The sequence below is a fragment of the Aethalodelphis obliquidens genome, unplaced genomic scaffold (assembly GCF_003676395.1).
Source record: "Aethalodelphis obliquidens isolate GAN/ISIS:26980383/991018 unplaced genomic scaffold, ASM367639v1 scaffold63, whole genome shotgun sequence".
NCBI classification, from domain to species: Eukaryota; Metazoa; Chordata; class Mammalia; order Artiodactyla; family Delphinidae; genus Aethalodelphis; species Aethalodelphis obliquidens.
In genome coordinates, this window is record NW_020838007.1 from 1,655,411 (window position 1) to 1,672,402 (window position 16,992).

General features: G+C 54.2%; 1 protein-coding gene across 11 annotated transcripts in view; it reads right to left on the reverse strand.

Moving 5' to 3' along the window:
- The window catches only part of MED15 (mediator complex subunit 15), a 61,615-nt gene that overhangs the window by 7,047 nt on the left and 37,576 nt on the right, over window positions 1–16,992 (reverse strand). For 8 of the 11 annotated variants that reach the window (XM_027088593.1, XM_027088595.1, XM_027088587.1 and 5 more), the window contains 6 exons: window positions 14,562–14,613; window positions 12,960–12,989; window positions 11,329–11,541; window positions 5,317–5,531; window positions 3,887–4,225; window positions 2,693–2,821 (listed from right to left, as the gene is read on the reverse strand). In XM_027088593.1, the coding sequence (XP_026944394.1) occupies window positions 2,693–2,821; window positions 3,887–4,225; window positions 5,317–5,531; window positions 11,329–11,541; window positions 12,960–12,989; window positions 14,562–14,613 (978 nt within the window). Of the gene's footprint in view, window positions 1–2,692; window positions 2,822–3,886; window positions 4,226–5,316; window positions 5,532–11,328; window positions 11,542–12,959; window positions 12,990–14,561; window positions 14,614–14,868; window positions 16,180–16,992 lie in introns of those variants that run through there. The other 3 variants (XM_027088597.1, XM_027088594.1, XM_027088596.1) reach the window with 3 other exon arrangements.

The following is a 16,992-nucleotide window of genomic DNA, read 5'->3' on the forward strand; positions in this document are numbered from 1 at the left end:
TTCACTGATTTTCCTGAAACACCCAAATCCCAAACTCCAGCCTGGGCTGTGAGCCCCACCACCCATCAGGCCCCAGCACCACCAAGCGCACAGTGAGGCCCCCCTCCTCTGCTCTGAGAGGGCAGACTTGAGAGACCAGGCCTGGGGGCCGCCACCTGGGCCCCCATCCCAGCACCTCTTTCACACACTGCAACACTGGACCCCGTGTTCTGAGGTCAAATGCGTGGGCCCCGCACGTATGTGTCGACCTCCTGGCAGGTGACCAGCTGGTACGATCGAGAGCCTCAAAATGCCCCCGTGAGTCACTCTGGGAAATGTCAGCAAACGGTCCAGGACCTGCCATGCACCACGGCTAACAGCAAAAAACCAGAAGTAACCTCAGGATCCGAGAACAAGACAATAATTAAGGACAGCAGGATACGTTCATAAGAGGAACAGCACACAGCCACGGAAGGCAACACTGACCAAGGGACTCTAATTACAGGACAACCTTTTACTTCTATTGTAACGTGAAAAAGAAAGAAGCCACACACAAAATCCTAGAGAACCGGAAAGAAAAGAAGCCAAGCAGGCTCTCCCGCTTGAAATGCTTCCCTTGCTTATACTCCCCTCAACCTCTCCCACCTTCTACAGCCACCACCTGTTTTCTAGTTTTAGGGTCAGAGTATCTGTAGCCTTGTCTTGTCCACTGTTGCCACCGAGGTTGCAAAAAAAAGGCTGTGAATCCAGAGATTCTCCCTCAGGGGTCTCCTTGCACCCTGGGAACCCCACTGCTGCTAGATCCTCACAGTAAGGCAGCCAACTGGCCCCCAGGGACCTGCACAAGCACCCCACACATACCTGCGCCAGACCTGGGAACCCACAGTGCGGCCCCGCAGGCAGGGTGAGGCCTCATTTCCACTCTGCCCAAGGCTGGCCTCTCACTCAGGATGGGGTGGACACCCCTCCCATAAACCCTGAAGGTACATCCTCAGAAAACCAAACCCGCTCGCAGGTATGAGTGGTGGCGCCTCCTCCCCACCCAGCTACCCGAGTCCCCACCTGGGGAGAAGAGCCCACGCCTGCCTCAGCCCTGCCGGCTGTCAGCCCTCCGTGCTCCACGAGGGGGCAGAAGGTTACAAATCAAGGTTACCCTCAAGGTGATCAAGCCCACGGCCAAGCCCAACGCGGGCTGGACTGGGACCTCCAGCAGAAGCAAAGGCATGTGACTACCAGGAAGGGAAGCACAGCCAAGGGGTTGGCATGGGGAATGGAGCGCATCCCCCTCGGCCACTGCAGGAGAGTGATGGGCGCCCAGGAAGCTGCAGGGAGTCCACCTACCCAAGCGAGAAGCCTACGAACCAGCAGGTGGGGCCTGGACCATTGGAAGACGGCAACTCTTCGGCTGCTCGCTTCCCAAACACCAAGAACTGGGGTGAAAAGGGAAGTTCTGCTTCAGGATGGAAGCTGCCAGGTCAGAGGGCCAAGCCTCCCACTCTCCTACCAGACCTGAGAGGCAGCAAGGGCAGCGGCTTCCACCGGCTGGGCAGTCACTCCATGCCGCTGCTGCCATCCCAACTCTGACCACACTCCGCACAGGACACCGAGAGCAGAGAGCCCCAGGAGGCCTGGGGACAAGGCTGGGACACACAGGGTGGTGGCAGAGGACGCCAACATTGTCATACAAGGCCTCCAGCCCTGCCCCAGCTACAGACATGATGTCCGTGGTTTGTTGCACATAATACCACAGGTGGGCAAGCTGGTGATGTGGCGCAGTGACCAAGAGTTACCTCCAAACGCCACAGTTCCCCTCAGCGGTGTGTTTCCCACGGACTCCAGCCATGTGGCGGGGACCAGGAAGGACCATTTCTGAGCCTCCCACCAATGCTAAGGGAACACACGGCATCCCAGCAGTGCTTACCACACGGTCCAGTGCCCCAGACAGGGAGCTCAACGGACTCGGGGAGTGAGCAGGGCAGGAGCTGGCAGGGACACTCAGCACGGCAGCCCAGTGCCGCACAGCACCGGGGTGGCCGGGTCGCCCCTGGGGTCTCACCACATCGGCTCTGTCTAAAGCCAACACTCTTCTGAGCCAGACTATCAGTGTTGCCACTGCTGGGTGGAGACAGGAGGAACCAAGGCCGGGGACTGGACATAGGTGAGGGGGGCGTCTATGGAGAAGTCATGAGGCCCAGCCTCCCACCCCAGACACCAAGGAGGCTGTGGCCTCTACTAGGCAAGGCCGGAAGGTCTCCTCCGTCCCATCGACATCTGATTTGCGGAGGGTGGGCATGGTGGACCTGGGCCACATGTGCCACACGTGCCACACAGGGGTGAGCCCTGCAAGTCAGCAGGGCAAGGGGCCATGGCACAAGTCTGTGCTGACCACCAGAGCCACATGCCACCGTCCTCGTGCTCTTCCCAGTTTCTAGAGAGCTACTATCCCCCCAGCCCCATGCTCAGGGCTGAGGTAAGAAGAGATCGTGATGCTCTCACCAATGCCCTCTTGGAGGAGAAGGGAAGAGGGAAGATGTGGGGCATCACGGGAGGTGGGAACAGCCTGTGCCCTGTGAAGCCGGGGGCCCAGACACGGCCGGGCGGGGCTTCCACCCAAGGTCCCCAGGGACAGGCCCTGATCCAACCAGGACCCTCACCATAGCGCGGGGGACATGCACTGGCCGGCGCCTCCAGAGCCTTGGCTCTGGGCCCTCACCTGGACTCCGGGACCCACTATCTGGGAGGCCTGAGCCGTCGGCACTGCTGTCTGCGGTGGCACCTGGGGCTGCACCTGCGGCACCTGGGGCTGCACCTGCGGCTGCTGCACCACCATCGGAGCCCGGACCTGAGGAGGAAGGGAGCAGCAATCTGGAGCCACCAGGGCACAGGGCAGAGCACCTCCACGTCTGTCTGTGGGAGCCGGAGTCTCTAAGCTCTCCTTGAGAAGGGGGATGGGCTTGCCACCACTTCCCTGGCTGATATCCCGCTACTGGCTGTCCCTTATCCCACGGCTCATCAAAAGTGTCCACGCCAGCCTGGCTCTGAGTCAGCACAACTGAGTCCTGTCTCTCCTGGCGAGACGCCTGCCCCAATGGGACACCACCACACAGCCGTCACCACCAGCTACCGCAGCAAGCAGAGCACGCTGATGGTCTACGAGAACCCCACTCTGAGCCCTGACTCCTCAAAGGAAACCAGGTGACAGGTGTGACCCTCCTCAAGACCCTCCCCAGATCTCCAGCCTGCACCTGTGGGGCTTACTATTCAGCCACTACTCGATTCAGGTGTGGCCCATATCCCCACTTCACCCAATGAACAGCAAATAGAAAAGGCCACAAAAACCAAGGAAGTGAGTTGAAAAAACATTTAAATGGCCCCTTGACACAGCTACCCTTGACTCAGTACAATATTTTGTCTTTCATGTAAATGTCACTGATTGGTTCTGCTTTTACACAGATGCGTAAGACTGAAAATAACAGTATTTTACATCAATACACCCCTCAAAAATACGGTCATGATCTCTGCTCAGAACAGAACTGAGTGGTCAGCAGACCACCGTGGACGCCTGGGGAGGTGGTACACTGCCCCCCCCCAACAGTGAGAAGATGGATGTTGCCATCCATCTAATCATCCACAATCTTACAATGCCTGTGGCTACCACCGAATCAGCCATGCTGCTCGGAAGACAAGGTGCCACACGGGAGCAGGGGTGTCGCACACTGGATGCAGCAGCTGGCGGAATGCACGCACCCTTGCTGATCTGGATGTGTGGGCCGGCAGGGGCCAGGGCCACCTGAGTCCTGGTGCTGGAAGAAGAGGACCTTCCATCTACAGCCAGGGCGCCCCAGAGACCGCCTACAGCACAGGAGACGCCAGAAGAGCCCCGGCTGTGCGAGCCCTGGGTACTCACGAGTTTCAGCTGCGGCTGGGCATACAGCATCTGTCCGGGGAGGGCCGGAGCCTGCGACACCAAAGGCTGTGTCTGTGACTGAGGCGGGAGCTGCGATGGCTGGTTCTGGGCCACTGGCGGCTGGGGCTGTGGTGGTGGCTGGTGGTGCTGCGGGTGATGCAGCTGCTGCAGCTGCTGGGGCAGGGCCTGTGAGGGGGGAGGCTGTGGCTGCTGCATTGGGGGCTGCTGTATTGGCGGCTGGGCCTGCAAAGCCTGCTGCTGCTGCTGCTGCTGCTGTTGCTGTTGCTGCAGCTGCAGCTGTGCCATCCGTTGTAGTTGTTGCTGCTGCTGCTGCTGCATCTGGGGTGGAACAAGCAGCACCCATCACCTCTCCGGCCTTGGAATCCTGTGTTGGGAAGTCTGCCCAGGATGCTCTCCCGGGAGACAGAGGGACACCGAGGGCACCAAGCGTGCACCTGTGCCGTGGTCACCAGATGCTGGCCCATCTCTAGGCCTGAGAGGACAAAGGAAGGGTCCAGGGAAGGGTCTGGAGGGCTTGGTAAGGGGTCACATATAGGCGCAGACCCAGAGAAGCCGGGCAAGGTTCAGCTGACCGCAGATCTCCAAAGCCTCTCCAGGGATGCCTGTTTGGTCCCTAGAGTGGTCACAGGACCAGGCTCAGGATGAGGAGGAAAAGTGAGGCTGGGGCTTTCCTGGTGGCGCAGCGGTTGAGAGTCCGCCTGCCAAAGCAGGGGACACAGGTTTGTGCCCCGGTCCGGGAAGATCCCACATGCTGCGGAGCGGCTGGGCCCGTGAGCCATGGCCGCTGAGCCTGCGTGTCCGGAGCCTGTGCTCCGCAACGGGAGAGGCCACAACAGTGAGAGGCCCGCGTACCGCAAAAAAAAAAAAAAAAAGCGGGACTGAAGAGTCACTGTCAGCCCTGGGAGAGGGGCTTCCAAGATCCAGGAGGGGCCTCGGGAAAAGCAGGCATAAGCCAAGGCCTGGAGCAGGTGGGAAAGAGCAGGGGGTCCTTCAGGGCTTACCTCCCTTAACCCACAACAGGCCTGACAAAAGACGCTTAACCCATCAGGGCGTTGACTGCAGAGCATGTGCGTGAGAAAAGGTTTTCTTGTAAGCAGGGCTCCTAATGTGACATGGCCACCCCTGCGGGACACTAGGCAGGGCTCGATTAGTGCCGCGTCCAGACACTGGAACACTCAGGGACAGGTCAGGAGGCCTGCGTGTGCTCAGAGGACACACACCCACGGGGTGGTCCAGGCCGTGCTACGAGTGGAGGGTAGCCTCACTCTGGCCTGGGCAGACTCTCACATGAACTGCCTGCACCAGGAGCCACCTGATCCATCCCCCGGCACACAGTAGGCCCACTCATTCTCGTCCCAGGCTCGGGGGCCCTGGAGAAGGCCAGGGTCCAGAACGATGGCGTCTAGTACCTGCTGCTGGTTCTGATGATGCAACTTGATCAGATGCTGCTGCTGCTGCTGCTGCTGGAGCTGCTGCTGCTGCACCACAGCCTGAAACTGCTGCTGCATGGCACTCTGCTGCACCTGGAACTGCTGCTGCTGCTGCTGCTGCAGCGCCGCCTGCTGCTGTGCCTGGAACTGCTGCTGCTGCTGCTGCAGCGCCACCTGCTGGAGCTGCAGCTGGGCTGGAGACAGACGGGTCGGGGAACTCGCACTGGGTGCAGCGGGGAAGGCGCCGCCCCCGCCAGTGCGGGAGGGACAGGGGTGACGATGACAGGACGGAACTTACTATAGAGTGAATCACAGTAGTAATGAACAGGAAAGAACAGGCCAGCCAAGAGGCCTGGGACCCAGCAACTAGTAATCTGCTTCCCGTCTCAATGGAACCACCTGCTCTGGACACTTCGTATCAACAGAATCTCACAACTGGGATCTTTTGTGACTGGCTCCTTCCCCTCAGCATCCCGTTTACAAGGTTCACCCACACTGTGGCACGGATCAGTATTCCCTTTCTTTTTGTTGCCGAATAATACTCCACTATATGGATTTCCCACATTTTGTGTTGTCCATCAGCTGATGGACATCTGGGTTGTTTCCACTTTTTGGTAGTTATAAATAATGCTGATACAAACAATCATTCAGGAACTTCCCTGGTGGTCCAGTGGTTAAGACTCCATGCTTCCACTGCAGAGGGCATGGGTTCAATCCGGGCTCAGGGAAATAAGATGCCACCAGCCACGCAGCGTGGCCAAAAAATTAAAAACAAATCAATAAAAAAAACAATCATTCACAAGATTTTCAGTGATCCGGTCTCTTTGGATGATGAAAATGTTTTAAAATTGATGCTGTGAGTGCACCGACCACCCCTGCACAGTACACTTCGAGTGGGTGAATATGAGTACATGAACTATATTTCAATAAAGATGAAAAGGAGGAACACAGAGACACTATGCCCAGTTTTCCCCAATAGTAGCACTTTGTATAACGCCATAACACAATCAGAATGTGTGCCCATTTGCCTGAGTGTGTAGTTTAAATTCTATACAATTTTCTCACCTGGCAAGATTCAGCCACCATGGAGGTCAAGACCTGGCACAGTTCCAACACCACAGGAGCCCTTGTGGTGCCACACCTCACCAGCTACTAAGGTGACCTCCATTTCTAATGACTCTGCCATTTTTAAACCACACAGAAGGACTGGCTCTCTCCTTCAGCACAATTTCTGAAGAGCGTCAGGGTGGGGAGTACATCCATGCAGGACCCATTGTGAGCACATTTCCCACCCACAGGCTTAGACGAAGCTGCTCACTACATCCTTCAACTCCTCTCTAAATTCATTATTTTTGTCTGGTTAACTCAGTAACTGGGAGGGGAAATTGCCCAACACACCTTTTATTTTCAAGTCTTTTTGCATCTTCTATTTCAGGTGTGTTTCCTGTAAGGATTAAAGAGCTGTACCCTCTCCTTACGTTTCCATTCAGTCTCAGCAGGAAAGCCTATCCCTTCACTTTTACTGTGATTACTTATGGTTTTCAACTTATTTGTATCTGTCTTTCCCCTTCTAAGTTTCCTCTTTTTTTGAGCTTTACTGAGGTATAATGGACATTTTTTTCTCCTCTTCTGAATTCTGTTTTGTTGGAGGACTGGGTTGATTTTTGTTCGTTTGGATTTTTGTTTGTTGTTTCTGTCTCATTCCATTTTTTCCTATGGATTTGGAATTTACAAACTATTTCTACTGTTTTAGCAACGACTTTTACAATTTTATCATGCATATTTAATTTAACAAAGTATAAAGTTTATCCACATTTAAACCTCTTTCCCAAATATGAGGACCTTAGAATCCTCTCTAAACATTTTTTTAAAGTAGGTTTTACATGCACACAATAGACCTGATATCCTTGATATTTGCCCTTCCTGACTCCATTTGGTATGGTCCCTGTTTATCTTATGCCCACACAGCAGACTTATATTAAGAGGCAGGATAGAATAAAGGCCAGGGGTACAGCCTCGGACCCAGACACCTGGACTCAAATCCCAACTCTGTCACTGCTCTGTGTCTCAGTTTCCTCAGCTATACTACATACCCCTACATTGGACTCAGAATTAAATAATCTACTACAGACCCAAACAGTGCTCAGAACCTGTAGAGGGTAGCTCTAAGGATTATTTTACAGAGGTAATTTTTGTTTACACCAAGGATTCCCAGCCTTGCCCCTCCTGACACCTTGGGCCAGACAACACCGTGCTGTGGGGGCTGCCCTGTACACGGAAGATGCTCAGCAGCATCTCTGGCCTCTGCCCACTGGATGCCAGCAGCAGCATCCCCCCCCGCCCCGCCACCAGCTGTAACAGCCAAACTGTCTCCACATATTGCCAAACACTCACCAGGGTGCAAAATCGCTTAGAATCACTACCTTAGATTTGTGCGTGTTTATGCCCTTATATGGAAAATGTTTCTTCTCCCATTTACACCTGGCATCTTGGGAAGGATGGTCTGAGAGGTAAGAGGAAATGGTGAGGGGAAAAAGAAGTATGCCCTTAAAAACTTTTAGTGAAGGTCTCCTCGGCTTTGTTGGCAGCTCTGTGCTCAGGGCTCTAACAACCTCTACTGTCTTCTTGACTCCATCACCGAGTCTGCTGAGTCTGCTTCTCGCTCCTTGACAGAAATGGCTGTTTCTGAGACAGTCTTCTGGCCTTTGGTGTCCTGCTGTTTCACAACAGGTTGGGGCATGGATGCCTTATTTAACCTGTGTGGTCCACTGGGCTTTCATCGGCCATCGTCTCCTCACACCCTCTGTGCTTCCATCTGCACTTAGATGCCCGTCAGACTTCCTGATTTCATGCTCCACGTTTCTCACCCTCCTGTTCCTGAGGCCTCTTCTCTAGGCTACGTTCTAGGTAACGTCTTCAAATGTAGCTTCTAGTTCAAACTCTTTCTTCAGCTGTATCTAATCTGTTTATTCATCCACACTTTCCTCTTTCGATGACTTTACTTCTCGTCTCTACAAGTTCTACTTGGTTATTTTTCAAATCTATTTGGTCACTCCTGATACAGTATCACAGTGTCCGTTCATTTGGAAGTCCAACCTTTATTTTTTTAAGCACCCCAAGGCCATATCTAACAATGGCTATGTCCTGGGGCATCTCCACATCTGGTGATTGTTTCTGCTCCTCCTTGAGGTGTGTCTGCTTCCTTCCATGCCTGCTGATTTTGTGTGCTCAATGACTGACCCTGATCTGCAATTCTCACAGGCCTAAACTGGGAGCACCCTCCTCCAATCTGCCCCGGGTTCTGGCGGAGCTGGGGGTTGCCAAGGGCCCTGGCACATCCTGGACGGAGGGATCCCAGGATTGCTTTCCCCCACCTTGCAGCGTGCCAAGGCACAGCAGGGCAAAGAGCTGCCCCTACCTTCTGCCAGCCCAACAATCCAAAACACAGTCTACACAGAAGGAGAGAGGGCTCCTCAGCAACAGCCAGAAATACGGCTTATTTTTAAAGTAGGTTCTACAAACACATGATATAAAATTCATCAAGGAAACAAAAAAGTATAGTTTAAAAGTATCCTGTACCTCAGCCCCAGCCTTATCCACAGTCAGCAGTGTGTGTTTCCTGTGACTAACCCAGGTCACCTGGAGATGCACAGCAGGCTCTGGGCTGCCCTTTGCGAGTCCTCTGACCCAGGACCTACACTCTGGGGGCGTGGAACTAAGGTCCGAAGCAGGCTTCATCACACAGTGGCGTTTGGAGGTGTCAGAAAAGGGCAGCAACTACCCATCAAGCACTACACTTATTTCAGGTAGACCAGGCCACCAGAGGTCACAGGGTGGGTCTCTGTAGAGGCAGCAGCAGCACATGAGAGTAGAGACCACTTTAACTTCCACTGGTGCCACACAGGAGACCAAGCCCCTCGGAAGCTGAAGACAGGATGTGGGCCAAGGTTGGACTAGGGAGGGTGCAAGACAGCCCACCAAAGCGTCACTGCTGAACTGACAGTCTCAGGAGTCAGACTGCAAAACATTCTAAACTCATACAGCTTAAAACTATTTTTTATTATAAAATCTAAGTTTGTGATAAAAAAGAAATTCAACCAGCGCACCCGAGTATAACATGAAAAGGAGCATCCTTCTGAAAGCCGCCCTGCCTGTGTGTGTGTGTGTGTGTGTGTGAGAGAGAGAGAGAGAGAGAGAGAGAGAGAGAGAGAGAGAGAGAGAAAGACAAGTGTGCTGACAAGAGGGGACCTGGGAGCTCGAGATGAAGAACCAACCACTGAGCCAAGCGTCAGACGGCAAGACGTCAATAAGGAAGAGAAATGAAGCTCTGGGAGGAAGGGGGTGTCTGGGGGCAGAAGGTGCCAGTGCAGGAGTGGGTGGGACAGAGGATGCATGTGGCCTCTGAGAAGGGCAAGGTGACCCGGACACAGGGAACCCAACAAAGAACAGGGTGCTCAAGGCCGTGGCTGCCCTCATCACAGGGTTCCTGAGAGGGATGCGAGACAGAATACATGGGAACACCACAACATGCACACAAGCATTCACAGCAGCTTTAGTTTAACAGCCCAAACTGAAACAACCCATGTGTCCTTCAAGGGTGAGCGGATAAGTGAATTGTGCGTGGCCCAGCAGTCCAGGGAATATTACTCAGCAGCGAACAGGAAGGAATTACCAACACCACCTGGAGGCTCCCAAGGGCGTCAGGCCGAGTGAAAAAAAGCCAGTCTCAACAAGTCAAATATTGCATGATTCTATTTATGTAACATTCGCAAAATGACACAATTACTAAGGCGGAGAACAGATCAGCAGCTGCCGGGCTTTGGGTTGGAGGGAGGGTGTGATTATTAGGAGGCACCAGGACAGCCTGTTGGTGGTGACGGTTCCACGTGCTAACTCCATTCCATATGTGATAAGACCTCACAGAACCACACACATGCACGCCCATGCGCAAGAGTGCATGCAAAGACTGGTCACATGTGAATAAAGTCTGCCTGAGTTGACAGCACTGTCGTGGTTTTGGTGATGTACTAGGATGTTTTCGTTGGGGAAGCTGGGGGAAGGGCACATGGGAGCTCTGTGCTATTCTCCAACTTCCTGTGACTCTTCAACTATTTCAAAAATAAAAAGTTACATAAGGGGAAAAAAGTACTGAAGCACTTAGCAGTATTAGATAAAAGTCTACAAGCATAAATGTCCATCAAGAGGGTCCTGGGGGACTTCCCTGGTGATGCAGTAGTTACGAATCCACCTGCCAATGCAGGGGACATGGGTTTGAGCCCCGGTCTGGGAAGATCCCACATGCCACGGAGCAACTAGGCCTGTGCGCCACAACTACTGAGCCTGCGATCTAGAGCCCGCGAGCCACAACCGCTGAGCCCGCGTGCCACAACTACTGAAGCCCACGCACCTAGAGCCCGTGCTCCACAACAAGAGAAGCCACCGCAGTGAGAAGCCCGTACACCGCAACAAAGAGTAGCCCCCGCTTGTCGCAACTAGAGAAAGCCTGTGCACAGCAATGAAGACCCAACACACCCAAAAATAAATAAATATTTTTTTAAAAAAAAGAGGGTCCTGGGACAGAGGCAGCCGGCGCTGCAACCCTGCTCCTGGCCCAAGCAGTTGTGCGGAGGATCAGGCGCCTCCTTCGGGAGGGGAATCAGGATGCGAGCCACAGCCTGGGCGGCCTGGGGCCAGGGCAACGCTGGAAGGGACAGATGGGGCTTTGCGGCTGAGGACACCCTGAGACGGAGCTGTTTCTATCTTGACTACAAAGCACAGCCCCTTGGATGGAGTCCCAGGCCACCCCATCCTCCTCCAAGTCCTCCCTCAGCCTGGGCAAGAGGGCCTCGGTGTCCCTCGCCCTCTGGGAGGCAAAGCAGGCTGGAGCTTCCCCAGCTCCTCTCGCCCCCTCACCACCCCCACCCCCGGCTGGGAAGAGAACGCGCCGCCTGTGGAGAGCGCGGCAGGTTCTCTGAGAAGCGTGGTACTCACTCTGCGGAGCGGCCGTGGACACGACGGCCATGCCATGGGGGGCCATCCCCGAGGTGCCAGGAGGTGGCTGCCCCGAGAGTGGCATCGGCTGCCCCATGGCCCCCAGGCCGCCCATCCCGCCCAGGGGCTGGCCGGGGCCCCGAGCAGGTAGGCCAATGCCGGCTGCTCCCGCGGCGGGCCCGCCAGTCAGGCTCTGCAGCGCATTCATAGGGTCTGCGGGGCACAGGGTGCAGCGTCTCAGGGCAGTGTCCGCCAAACCGGGCCAGGCTCCGTGGGCCATAAGGCCTTCCCGGGCACACGCTTCCTCCCACCTCCAGGCTCGACACCCTCAGTGTCCCAAATGGTGAGCGGCCGGAGTCCCAGGAGTCCCCCAAGCCCCAGCCCAGCTGCATACCACACCCCAGGGGCTGGGACACCTCCTAGGCAGGGAGCACAGCCCACACCCTAGCCTAGCCTATGCCAGGTCCTGACAGACTCCAAGGGACGAGCAAGCCCTCGGTGGCAGGCGGTGGCCCCACCCCTCCTGGCCATAGGCCCCTCCTGCTGGGTGAGACACAGCTGGGAATCCAGAGAAAACAAGGGTCAAGGGCTCTTCACAGTAAGCCGAGCCTGGGGCCAGAGAAAAGGGGGCAGGAGTAGATGTCCCAGGGAGGTTACAAGTCCCCTTGTGCACCAGAAGCCCATCTTTGCTAAGTCTGGGCAGGACCCCACTGAGGAGCAGTTCTCAGGAAAGACCCCTGAGAACAAGGGTGTGTGGGAGGGGTCCGCAGATGCTCGCCAGCTGAGTGAGTAATGGCCAGGGCCTGGGGCAGGAGCCAGAGGCTCTTGTTATAACAGCAAAGAGCCACCTGCAGGCAGGTGTGGCCTGGCCGGCTCACCCTGCCACAGAACCGAATAAACACACACATTCTCCTGGCCAAGCACTCTTGATACCCACCCCCACCACCACCCCCCAGCCCTGGCTGGCCAACAATCGCTGCACAAGCCAAGGGACCCCAGGCAGGTGCAGCCAGCTCGGCCAAGGCAAGCCTGGGCATGCGGCATGTGCCGCCGACAGTAAGACAAACAGCCCGCCAGGGTGGCTCCCCGCCCGGCAGTCGGAGTTTAGTTGGCCACTGGGATCTGCTAAACCCCTTCACTGGCAGCTCACTCAGCGAGACCTGGGCTAAATCAACAGGGTTCCCATGAGATAAAACCTTGAAATTAAAAAATAAAAAAGAATGACAATTCTTAACTTACAAAGAAACTTTGTAACTTAAGAAAGTGAATTCATAGTTATTCTCTAAATGCTACTACAGATTATTATGCTGAGCACAGCATTATACCATACTAGTTCTCTCCCAGAGAGCTCAAAATTTTAGATAATATTCAATAATCGTGTGAGTTTTCATCATTTTTTTTTTGCGGGAGGAATGGGATGGGGTGGTATCGTCCAACTCCACGGTCACCAGGAGGAGGGTGCCTGGTGGGCCAGGAGCTGGCAGTTCTCAGGAACCCGAGGTTGTCTCTCCAGGAACTTCCTCCTCCGGTAACAGCTTAACCCCAGGCACACGCAGCACCCACCATCCCATTCCTGCTACTCTGTAGCCAAGGTTGGGAAAAACTTTAATTCCAAAAGGAGAAACTCTTACCACTGACAGAAGCTTGTGATTTCTTGTTATCTATATATAAAAGAAAAAAAAAAAAAAGAAACCAAAGTAAACAAAGTTTTTCTGTAACCATATATTTCCACGCTAAGTCAGTGCTGAAGGCATTCGCCCAGAGATCATTTGCTAACACTGAACTGACCCTGCCTAGAAACTAGACAAAACATACCTCAGAGTTTCAGAGTGTGTGTGTGTGTGTGTGTGTGTGTGTGTGTGAACATGTGTGAATACATGTATGTGTCCCACCCCTGGCAGCACTGACACACAAGGAGGCCAGGAGCGAGAGGGTGCAGAACCACCCCACGGTCAACCTGGGCCCTGGAGAACAGCCCCCAGGTGGAGGCTGGTGCTGGGTCTCCTCTAGTTCCCTCCTTCCCAGGCCAGGGCTCTTAGCACAGGTCCCAAGCCACAAACAAGAGCGCTTCAGGGATCTACGTTGGGCCCACAACACCTCCATTTTCAGCCCACTCTGGTTAGGGAGGCAGCATCCCCATTTTCTGGATGAGGAAACTGAGTCTGTCCAAGGCTGGTTAGAAGCTGGATCCAGCCAGCCCCAGGACGGGCAGGGAACTGCCACAACAGTTCCACCCTCTGCCGGGGGTGAGGCAGTTGTGGGCACCCCCGCCAAAGGGCTTTGTGCACTGCCGTGCCAGGGCCAGCTCCCAAATGGGCCAGCCAGCCCGAAAGGCCGAGCCCTTGCCAGTACAGACGGGGTCGTGGCCAGGCTGCTCATGCCCCAGGCTTCTAGTGGCGGCTCCTCTTGTTCCAAACACCATGGGCCCTTCCCAAACACAGCAAAGAAAGTGAAATCAAGTGAGGTTCATCTTGCTAGCCAGTCTGGTAAAAAGTTAGTGTGGAAAGAAGCAATGGCCCTGCAAGGACTCTGGGGTCCCCAATGTCTCCCTCTGAGATGAGTGACGCTGACGCCACAGCTGTCTCAACAGCCACAGGGAGCAGCCACGCCATGGACAGGCTACGTGGGAGGAACCTGCCTCCTGTGGTCACCCCACTGCAGGCCGGCAGGAGGCGCTGTGGCTGTAACCACGCCCCACCCCCCACCGCCCCCCACCCACCGCGCAGCGGCCAGCGGCCCTGAGCGGCCCTGGAGAAGAGGAACTGGGATGCTGTGGGGCTGGGCCCTCACCAGGGCAGGGAGTGCAGGGTGGCGCTGAGAAAGCTGGCCCCAGAAGCTTCCAGCCTGACGGGAACACAGTTAGGTCCAGCCTCCATGGGTCAAAAAAACCAGGCATCAGGGAAGGAAGTGTCTATTCCAGGGTGGACTTTGCTTATTCAGGAACTGCCTAGAGATCAAAGCAGCAGTCCTTCAAAAAGGGAGATTAAGCAGACAAGCAAAAAGAGCAGTCCAGCCCAGACCACTTGGACACTAACATCTCCATTAGGCCACAATCAGCACGTTTCAGGCTGAGGCTCTGGGAGGATGGGAAACATGGAATCAAATGCGAAGCCATGAAGAACTTCCCAGAAAGCAGGCGCTGTCCACAGACATCCTGCCTCAGGCACTGGGGCCGCGACTGGCCGGGCTCTCATGGCGACCACAACCACCCAGAGATGTGATGTTTTACTTACGGATGTCTCGAAAATGGATAATGAGCCTGGCCACGAGAGAAAGGTATTCATCCTAAAAGCAAAAACAGGAAGCAGTTTAATCCCAGACGCAGAAGTGAGGCCGAGTGACGCCCCTTCCCGCCCTGGCCCTGCTGCGTTCCTCCTGAAGGCAGGGATGGCAGCCGTCCCCGTCTGTCTGTCCCTGTCTGTCTGTCTTCGCCAGCTTGGCTCGGCCTCCTCTGGAATCCATCCCTCTGGGAAAGGCCGGCAGAGCTCGGCTACCACAGAACAACAAAAGGCACAAAGAAACAGAAAACCAAGAAGGTACCAAGACACTAGAAGACGCTGCTCCCCCGCCCTGCTGTAAACCCTGGCGAGGGTCACGGAGGGGGGCTCAGGCACCCGTCTTTCTGCAGAGGGGCTGGCCCGGGGTCACAGGGCATCTCAGAAGTAGACACAGGAGGGCCGCTTTTGTCTTTGCTCCATTTGTACCAAAGTACTTTCGCTTTTCACACCGGCCTGTTGCTTTTCCACTGCTGACGTCATATTTGCATGCAAATCTGGCTGGGCGCCCTGGCTGTGCTTTCCCCAGCTCCCACTGATCTGAATTCACTGCACGGCCCAGGGAGAGGGCACAGTGCCGCTCAAGGAAGCAGGTGAAGGCCACTGCCCAGGGCCCTCTTGGTTCTCGCTGTGTTTCTGGAGCCTCCCAGCAGGGCCTGCCTTCCACCATTTGTCCTCTTTGTAACCAAGGACACTCACTCCAGGGGTTCCAGGGAAATCACTACTGTGAGTTTGTCTTGGGGTCAAAGAAGGGATGTTCGTAACTAAAATCTTATTTCAGAGAAGCTGGACCATCTTTCTGGCAAGGCAGGCAGAAAGGGCAGAGCTTTCACCCCTCCTGCTCACTTGACCCCCGCCTAAGTCACCATGACACTGAGTCCACTCAACAGCAGCCAGAGGAGACGACCCCCGCAGCCCAGGACCCATCACAGGGGACAACCCGTGAGCCTGGGACAGACAGTGAACCTGCCGTCATGAGAACACCTCCAAGGGAAACACATGAAGGGGGCCTCAGACGAATGTTAACAACATAAGCACACTTTGTAACCCCCATCAGCCCTCATTGATCTCAAACTTCACCCACCACTGTTTTCTCAGCCATGGAATCAGCAGAGGAAAACGTGGGGGAAAGGCCCAGGGAGGCCACAGGGCAGGTACCAAAGGACAGGACACATGGGAGATGTGTTCAACACTCCCTCTCCCAATGCCCCCCACAAATTTCTGGGAGGAAAAGATCCCACCGATCACCTGACCAGGCTGGTCCTTGAAGGACAACAGGGTGGTGAGTGGGGCACAAGGAAAGTGGGGGCTAAAGGAAGCTCCGAAATGAGGTGGCCAAGGACGGGGAGCTTGCCAGGTCAAGAGCTGACATCTCAGTAAGGCCTTGGCCATCTTTTGGGTTGGAGAAATCTTAAAAGAATTTGTTGAGCTTTTTCTACTTCCATAAAAGGTGAAGCAAGAGGAAGCAGGTTTAAAAAGCAACCAGATCATTAAAAAGTCCACAAACAACAAATGCTGGAGAGTTTGGAGAAAAGGGAACTCTCCAACACTGTTAGTGGGAATGTAAACTGATGCAGCCACTATGGCAAACAGTATGGAGGTTCCTCAAAAAACTAAAAATAGAATTACCATATGATCCTGCAATCCCACTCTTGGGCATATATCCGGAGAAAACTCTAATTCAAAAATATACGTGCACCCCTATGTTCACATCAGCACTATTTACAACAGCCAAGACATGGAAGCACCTAAGTGTCCACTGACAGATGAATGGATAAAGAGGATGTAGTATGTATATATACAATGGAATATTACTCAGTCATAAAAAAGAATGAAATAATACCATTTGCAGCAACATGGATGGACCCAGAGATTGTTATACTAAGCGAAGTAAGTCAGACAAATACCATATGGTATTACTTATATGTGGAATCTAAAATATGATAAATGAACTTATCTATGAAACAGAAACAGACTCATGGACATAGAGAACAGAGTTGTGGTTGCCGGGGGTGGGGGGTGCTAGGGGAGGGATGGACCAGGAGTTTGGGGTTAGCAGATGCAAACTATTATATACAGAATGGATAAACAACAAGGTATAGCACAGGGATCTATATTCAATATCCTGTGATAAACCATAATAGAAAATATACATACGTATAACTGAATCACTTTGCCGTAAGGAAAAAACACAACATTGTAAATCAACTATACTTCAGTTATAAAACAAAACAAAACAAAACCAGCAACCAGATATTTTACTCCGACACAAGATACAGTAAATGGGGCTCAGGAGCATGTCCCCGAAGCCCCTGGCACAGAACCAGGACCGAGTGCTTGGAGCCAGGTGGGCACAAGGCACCCAGGGTCTGCGCCCACTGAGGCTGCC